The sequence below is a fragment of the Lycium barbarum genome, chromosome 1, assembly GCF_019175385.1.
Source record: "Lycium barbarum isolate Lr01 chromosome 1, ASM1917538v2, whole genome shotgun sequence".
Lineage (NCBI taxonomy): Eukaryota > Viridiplantae > Streptophyta > Magnoliopsida > Solanales > Solanaceae > Lycium > Lycium barbarum.
The window spans coordinates 55734941-55744167 of record NC_083337.1 but is presented as its reverse complement, the minus strand read 5'-3'; the positions used below and the strand labels follow the sequence as shown (position 1 = coordinate 55744167).

At 38.4% G+C, this 9227-nt stretch overlaps 1 protein-coding gene across 1 annotated transcript; it reads left to right on the top strand.

The window, feature by feature from the left end:
• Positions 1–1321: 1321 nt before the first annotated feature.
• On the top strand, positions 1322–4609 carry LOC132611881 (uncharacterized). The gene is made up of 6 exons (XM_060326242.1): positions 1322–2110; positions 2303–2428; positions 2528–3472; positions 3590–3718; positions 4001–4415; positions 4464–4609. The coding sequence occupies exons 1-6, from the start codon at positions 1322–1324 to the stop codon at positions 4607–4609; spliced, it is 2550 nt and encodes an 849-aa protein (XP_060182225.1).
• Positions 4610–9227: the final 4618 nt, after the last annotated feature.

Genomic DNA, 9227 nt, shown 5'->3' with positions numbered 1-9227 from the left:
TTTATTCCAATTAAAAACAAAACCTTACAAATAGACAGTTAACTTAAGCCAAACAGTAACTCCATTATCGCGTAAACCTACACACATATGGGAAGTTGACTAACGGTGCATTCTAGGAGTATTCATTTCAAAAAATATGAAGAAATGTATTAAAGGAAAAAATAAAGAAAAAGTAAAAAGAAGAAGAGAAATAATAATAGTACAAACAGATATTAACTCGCGCAAGACAAAGAAATTTGGTGCCGACCAAAAAATAAAAGGAATAGACGAAGACCACACTTTGATTAGTTGCTTTAGGCAGTCCCATCCCGTCGACCATCAAGTTAGAATAATCAGTAGCCAATATTTATTTAAGGTTACACAAGTCATGATTTTCTTGATTTGCTTCTAAGAAAAATAATGTGTAGATGACATAAAAAGCCGAAAAGAAGAGAAAAACATATCGAAACTAAATTAAATGCAGATCACGAGGAAAAAGAATAAGGTAGAAACCTGCGACCCGAAGTCTCTAGTTAACAATAGTCACATCGTAGCTTTCTCCTCTCCATGGTCAAATTCATAAAATTTATGAATATTCAAGTTCCAACATAGTCAAAATAAAAGATCTCAAGTTGGGTTTGTGAAATCATGTGAAACACAATGTGGAGGTCGAGGTTCTATTGGATACTGAGCAATCCATTACTGTAAAGCTGAACTTTCAAGATTTCAATAAAGATATGGTGGTTATAATGGTGTATGCTAAATGTTCAGAAGTGGAGAGATTGCAGTTGTGGGACAGTTTATATCTTTTGTCTAGTAATATGACATCTCCTTGGCTGGTTGGTGGAGATTTTAATGTTATAATGAATGAAGAAGAAAAAATAGGAGGTTTACCAGTTTTGCCTCAAGAATATGAGGATTTTACTTTTTGTCTGAATTCATGTGAATTGCATGAGATGCCTTTCAAAGGGAGTCCTTTCACCTGGTGGAATGGTAGGGCTGCTAATGACTGCATTTTTAAGAGATTGGACAGGATTGTACATTATGATACATTTCAAAATTGGTTTGGACAATTAGAGGTGCAACATTTGTCTAGGACTGGTTCTGATCATGCACCATTACTGGTATCATGTGGAGATCAAGTGCAAATGTTTGTAAAACCATTCAGATTTCTCAAGTTCTGGGTGGAACATGATTCTTTTCTTGATTTGGTTAAGTAGCAATGGGAAACAGTATTACCAGATGATGTATTTCTATCTTTTAAGCTCAAGATGAAGAAACAAAAAACTCTTTAAGTACATGGAGTAAGACTACTTTTGGTGACATTTTTAAACAACTTGTTATGAGAGAGGAAATAGTCAAGATTAAGGAGCAGTTGTTTGAGGCAGATCCATCTGAAGAAAATAGAATGGTCATGCAGAGGGCACAAGCAGAACTTAAGCTGTATCTTCATTATGAGGAGGAATTCTGGAGGCAAAAAGCCAGGATGGACTGTTTTTCTGATGGTGATAAGAATACTAGATATTTCCATAGTCTGGTAAAGGGAAGAAGGAAAAGAATCCAGGTTAGGAGGATTAAAGATGATGCTGGTAATTGGCTTGAGGATGTTGATAGTGTTGCTGCTCAAGCTGTCAATTTTTTCCAGAAGCAATTTACTCATGAAGAAGTTAGTGAAGATTCACCAATTTTTAATCATATTCAAGAGCTGATCAGAGAAGAGGATAATATACTACTTACTGAACAACCTACTATGGAGGAAGTACAGAAGGTTGTATTTGAATTAAAAGGGGATAGTGCCTGTGGCCCTGATGGATTTTTTGGTATATTTTATCAGAAGTGTTGGGAGGTGATAAAGGCTGATGTATATAGGATGGTTAAAGCTTTCTTTGAAGGACATACTCTCCCCAAGTCTATCACTCACATAAATCTGGTTTTGCTGCCAAATAAGACTGTTGTTGAGGTATTTTCTGATATGAGACCTATAAGTCTTGGCAACTTTATCAATAAGGTCATTTCAAGAGTAGTTCATGATAGACTTGATAAGTTGCTTACAAGGGTGATCTCTCCAAACCAATCTAGTTTTGTTAAGGGCAGAAATATAATTGAGAATGTGTTGTTGAGACAAGAAATTGTAACTGATATAAGGAAGAGAGGAAAACCAGCAAATGTTGTGATTAAATTGGATATGGAAAAAGCATATGATAGAGTCTCATGGTTGTACTTATGTAAAGTGACGGGAAAGATGGGCTTTTCTCCATTTTTCATTGATCTGATTTGGAGGCTGTTGGCAAATAATTGGTATTCTGTTCTTCTAAATGGCCAGGCTCATGGTTTCTTTCACTCTACAAGGGGTGTCAAACAAGGGGATCCACTCTGTCCTGCTCTTTTCATTATTGCTGCAGAAGTCCTCTCAAGGGCAATAAATTCTTTGTTTGATCAGCCTGGATTTGTGGGATATGGGATGCCAAAGTGGAGTGCTGATTTGAATCATCTGGCATATGCAGATGATACAATCATTTTTTCTGCAACAAATAACCAATCTTTACAGATGATCATGGATACTTTTCAGGAATATAAGAAAGTATCTAGACAGCTGATAAACAAGAGCAAAAGTTCTTATTATATGTTCAGCAAAGTATCACATGAATTAAGTCAGCAGGTTGCAACAGTAACAGGATTTGTGAGAGGTCAATTTCCTTTTACATATCTTGGAGTACCAATCACTCATGCCAGGAAAAGGAAAGTGGATTACACTGAATTATTGAAGAAAGTCAAAGACAGATTACAAACCTGGAAAGACAAGTTGCTGTCTTATGGAGGAAAAGCAGTGTTGATTACAAGTGTCCTTCAAAGTATTCCAATTCATGTTTTATCTGCTATAAGGCCTCCTAAATGTGTTATAAAGGAACTACACAGGATATTTTCCAGGTTCTTTTGGAATAATAAGGAGGAAGGAAGATGCAGACACTGGGCAGCTTGGCTTAACATGTGCTTTCCCAAACATGAAGGAGGTTTGGGTTTCAGGTCTATCAATGACACATCCAAAGCTTTATGTGCTAAACTCTGGTGGAAGTTTAGAACCACTAGTTCTCTCTGGGCTAATTTTATGTGGAATAAATACTATAAAAAACAAATTCCTCAGGTGGTTCAATGGAAGGAAGGGTCACAAGTCTGGAAGATGATATTGGAAGCAAGGGAAAACATAGAACAGGAGATCTGGTGGGAGCCAAAGATTGGAAGTTCAAACATTTGGTTTGACAATTGGACTAAGCTAGGAGCTCTTAGTTATGTGGTTCCCCAGTCCTGGCAAATCAATGAGCATGCTGAAGATGTTTCTGAACTTATGACAAATGGAGGATGGAATGTCAGTAAACTCATGCAGCTGTTCCCTGAAGATATTGTGCAACATATAATACAGGAAATTGACATTACATATGCATCAAATGAATGGGATAGACCTTGGTGGATGATGACAAGTTCAGGCAATTTTACAGTAAGTAGTGCTTGGCAGTTACTGAGACAAAAAGCTAATGTAACAGTGCCATTTCAGAATATGTGGATCAAAGGTGTGTCTTTTAAAATTTCATTCTTCCTGTGGATATTGTGGAAGTTTAAAGTCCCAATTAATGAGGTGGTGGCAAGTATTGTCATTCCATTAGTTTCAAAGTGTTGTTGCTGTCATAATGCTCAGATGGAGACAATAAATCATCTGTTTCTGTGTGGAGATTTGGCTACAAAGGTATGAAGATACTTCAATATGGGGGCTGGTTTGAGCATGAATTGTGTACATGTCAAACATGCTATAAGAAGTTGGTGGGAAGCAAAATGCTATTTCAAAATGAAAACCATATACAAAGCAGTGCCTGCTTTTATTGTGCGGCAAATATGGAAGTGGAGAAACAATAGGCTTCATGGTGGTACAATGAATCTGAATAGAGTGTTATATGACATAAATATGAACATTCATATGTTATGTAAAGTTCAGTTTCCTGGGCTGAATATTCCATCTAAATGGCATCAGATTGTTCAGTTCTTTGAAGAATATAAGCCTACTGTTATATGCAAAATTATTAAATGGGGGAGACCAGAATCTGGTGTTTTCAACTGTAATACTGATGGAGCTGCTAAAGGAAATCCAGGTCCAAGTTCTGCTGCTTTTTGTATAAGAAATGATGAGGGAGATTTTGTGTATGCAGCTGCTAAAACTTTGACAGTTGGAACAAATATTATGGCTGAGGCTGAGGCTATTAGGATGGGAATGAGGTACTGTGTGGAAAAGCAGCTTTTTCCATTGATCATAGAGACTGATTCCATGACCATGAAGATGATTTTAAAGGCTAAATGGAAGGTCCCTTGGAGCATCCCAATGCTGGTGGATGAAATCAAGAGAATGATGGATGCTCAAACAGTATCTGTGGAGCATATATATAGAGAAGGCAATTGGCTGGCAGATTTTTTAACTAACTTGGTTTTTGATTTTGCAGGTCCAGTTCAGTTTCATACTTTTCAAGAATTGCCAAGTCAAGCTAAGAGAATTCTAAATATGGAGAAAAGAGGAATTCCAAACTTGAGAACAAGAACCATTCAAGATAAAGCACCAGACTGCCTTCAGAATTGCAACTATTACTGAGTACAGTTTGCCAACTGATTGTGAGTAGTTGCAACATCTGTATTAGGGTGGTATCAGTGTGCTAGGCATGCTCATCCCTTAGTATAAATGGTGTGATGCTCATGGTCAAGATAGCAGAATGTACTAACCAAGGATCAAGAATCATACAGACCTGGTTTCATGCAAAGGATTAAGCTAGGGACAGGAATATTGAAAGAATAGTACAGATTTGGAAAGATAACCAGGCTGATAAGCATGAAATGTACAAGAATCATACTCAACTGCTGCATGAAATAGCATGGACAGTTACAGTAGCTATATGCTACATATGTCTAGGCTAGGATTCATACTCTTGGGACAATGGTACAATTTTTGAAAGTGGTTTGTGTCACACCATAATTCCGCTAGGGTGTGATGGGCACCCGACCCTTACCTGGGGCCGAGCGAACCCTCAGACTCTTGCTGCACATAAAATCATGTCAAACTTTTCAAATCAAATGAGATGAAATACATCGTAAATTTTTTTTTTCCAGAAATATTCTTTCACGTAGCTTCCAAGCATAACGAATCAATAATCATACAAAATTCAGTACATAACACAGACCGACATTTTGGCTGACGGAGCCGCTTATAGACTGACAACCAATACCCACGATGCTGTCTGCAAAGTCTCTAACGTAATCCAAAAAGCATAACATACCAACTCTGACTCGGCAGCACTCCGGGAACAAATGGAGCTTGCCATCTGCACTGGAACATCTTCTATACTGTCTTCAACTCACCTGGGAGTACCTGCGCGGCATGAAACGCAGCCCCCCGAAAAGAGGGGGTCAGTACGAAATATGTACTGAGTATGTAAAGCATACAACACAGAAAGAAAAGTCACAACTGAAATACGATATATAGAAAGCGAGCACAATAGCCAGCATACTAAGGAGTCGTATTCGGCGTACAACAGGCAAAAGAAGTTCCGGAGAAATCAACACGGCAATCGGGATGACAAAATGTTTGCTTTCTTTTGGAAAACATCTTTGTTTCACACACATAGAAGAATCAACGCACAATTTCCGCGGCCATAAGTCCAGCGGTCACAATCACACATACCGCGGTCAAGTATCCAGCGGTTTTCTATCACAAGTTCGACATACCGCGGTCAAGGGTCCAGCGGTCTATGTCGGCATAATCACAAGTGCGGCAGACGCGGTCAAGGGTCCAGCAGTCAATGCCACACGTCCGGCATGACGCGATCAAGGGTCCAGCAGTCAATGTCGGGCACGCCGCGGTCGAGGGTCCAGCGGCCAATATCACATATGCGCATATTCACATAACCGGCCCGGGACTCGGTAACACAGAAGATAACTAGACAAAATGCCAAATTATCACTTTCCAAACACAATCACACATGCCAGGATCATGCATCACACAGGACTCAGGTATACCAAAATCGTATATCGGAAAATAAAGAAAATAAGTAGTTTGTCCAGAATCTCAGGGTAAGATTTTTAAAAACGCTTTAGATGTCAAAAACATTTTATAATGCTCATGAAGGTGGTCATAACACCTATCATATAGTGAACAGCATAATAACCAGGAGTTACCTGCGAACTCCGGACAAGAGTACATTGGCTAAAGCCGTACATCACATGTCAGGGTTTCGGTCCCCACAATTGGGTCAATAATCATTAAAATTCGTCTCGGGATAGATAAAATATCTCCCGTTTAGTAGTCGGAACAATAACCATGAGTTCCCTTGACTTACCGTACGGGAATAAGACAAACCGAATAATAAGAGAGGCATCGGGGATAGCGGGCCCACCTCGGGCCAAGTCGAGGCGGCGGACGAGAATCACGCCCATTAGACTCTACGGAGTCATCCAAGAAAGTTTTAGAACGATCGGGTTACATTTATAAACGTTTTGGAAGTCCAACCACTTTTCTAGTAAAATGCACCTTTTATAATTCAATTCTATTGAATGAATAGTAACGAAAACTAATCTCGGGTTACGATGAGCAGGATGGTCCCCGAGGTCGAAATCTCAACCTAGTAGACCTAGGGCATGCCAAAGAAGGAAAGGATAAGCTTTACATACCTTTCGCGCTACTCACGCTTGTCCAAACTCAATCTCCGTTTCGCCCAAAACCTACAAATGGTCATTTTTACCAATTGTTAACTATAAGGCTTTTGGTATTCAATCTTTAACTCATCACTTGTCTACAAAAATTTGGGCAGCATTTCCCCTATAAACTCGTCTATCCGAATTTCCAATTGCTCTCCTGTTGACACAGAAATACCAACAATAACATATGGACACAACCATATCTTCAATTCTTTTATTTCAACAAGAACAACAACATATCAAAACAGCCCCCAACTGTAACATAACGATGCCCGAAATTCTAACGAACACTTGCAATACACCAAGCAGCCCATATGCACTTCTTATACCTTATTTCATGCAATATTTTCAGAAAATTTCAGGGAAATACAACAGCAGCCACTCGACACCACATCATCTACTCATGTGCAATAAAACCACATTATTATCTCTATAATCCTTACAACAACCCACAACAATTTAACTCCAACTCTAACCATTAAATTCCTTCACTCTCCTCACATATCCATGATTACAACAACCAAAATATTAATTCAAATCAGTCCATCAATTTCAATTAAAACAGCCCCTCACCCATAAATTTCAACAAAACAACAAACGAGTTTATAATGTTGTTTTCTCCGTTCTAATTCGTTAAAACTCTAAATAAACACTTTAATAACATAAAAGAAATTTTATAAATACCTTATCAGAAGCTCCACCACGAAAATTTCATCCCCCAAGACCAATATTTATCTCAAATTGAAGGCAACGCAATGTACAACATTTTTCTCTTCATGAGCTTCGGGATTCGGAGCTCGGATTTTGATCAAAATGGCTTCCTTAGCCTAGGATCTCTCTCTCTCTCTCTCTCTAATGTTTTTGGAGGATATTAGCTGAAAATGATCAGCCCTCAAGTGAATTTGCCATATATATTAACGTTAATGGGCCTCATGGGCCGAAACATTAGTGTTTGGGTCGGGTCCAAACTTGCTGCCCTGCCATCCCAAATTGCATCGTCCATATTTCCTTATCCAAATATCATTTTGACGAGCGGTTTGTTGCGTTGGAAACTAGACTCGATGAACTTCATTTTAGGCTTTTGAAACACCTTAAAACGCCTCATATACTAGGAGATATGCCCCCAACAATATGGGCTAAAAATCTGGTCCGAGATTTTACTGAAGTTGTTCCGATTCATTTTGTTTAGATTCGTTTATCTTCTAATCCTCTTTCAACTCTCATGTAACCTCTTGTACATACATATACATACCCATATACATACATAACAATCCATACACGTCTCGAAGGGTCCGGAGAATCACCATAACCTTAAACGTAACTGGAGAACTTACGAAGCTTCGACGAAACTCCAATCGCAAAAATATATTCATATCTTTTATCCATCTTCTATATCATTACTAATAATCTCAAATACTTTAAAAGGGAACTCACATTACCTCATATACGCTCATAACGCGATTTCAAATCCTTTAGGTTACGATGTCACCTCGGGATACTTAAGGCAACCATATATATAACGATATTTTTACTAACTCGATTAACTTTCCTTGAACTTTCTTAACTCATTCTTTCTTGTCTTAATTAAAATAGCACAGACTCTTACGGGGTGTAACAGTTTGCTTCCATACATACATTCGGAACATTCGTCCCCGAATGTCAAATTAGTCTTACATAATTATACTGCTTGTGGTGATCTTATAACGATTCACTTGTAACTTGAACTCATCTATCATGTTGTGCCTTTCTTTACTTAGACTAATGCCATTCTCCACCTGACATCTGTTAATATTGATCTTCCAAATATAGTAGACACGATTTAGCTACCTCCGTAATCGACTGCAACTTACCATATCCATCTATACTTGAAGCTTAAGTCGAGTTCTTCTTGCTCGTTCTCTTTAAATTCACTGTCTTCTAGTAACTAGCTCGTTCTGACCATCTCACTTAAACCATTTCGCAATTTCCCTTAATCCTACTTATAACACTTCAAGCATATTATCTCGTGTCGTTTCTCTATTTTTGACTCAACTCTTCTATCGCCCCTTTACTCAGGTTCACCTGGGTCCCCAATCCCTCCTGAAATGATCTCCAGAAATTTGCTGATCATATATGCTTTCCCAAAATAAAATTTCCCAAGTAAGGATGATGCTTCTTACGAATGACATGCAGGGTATCTCTTAGAAATTAACCCAACATAATAGATTTTCCCTATCGGTATCGACTTTCAAAACATGCTAAGAACTTATATCTCATTTTCCTATTCATATTTCTGGAAACATTTGGGCAGAGGTTCCTCTGTATTTCTTACTATCCCAAAACCTGCACGCAGGAAATACCGACCATGCCTCACAGGGCCAACACACATACGTATATACACATCATATCACATCGTATCATAGCCACACAGGGCTAACAATTTCAAATAAAAGTATAAAGGTGTCGGGACTTACCTCACATATGGCACCTCGAGACGTACCTGATCCTTTAACTATCTGTTCTGTTGTACTTTTCTATCCACC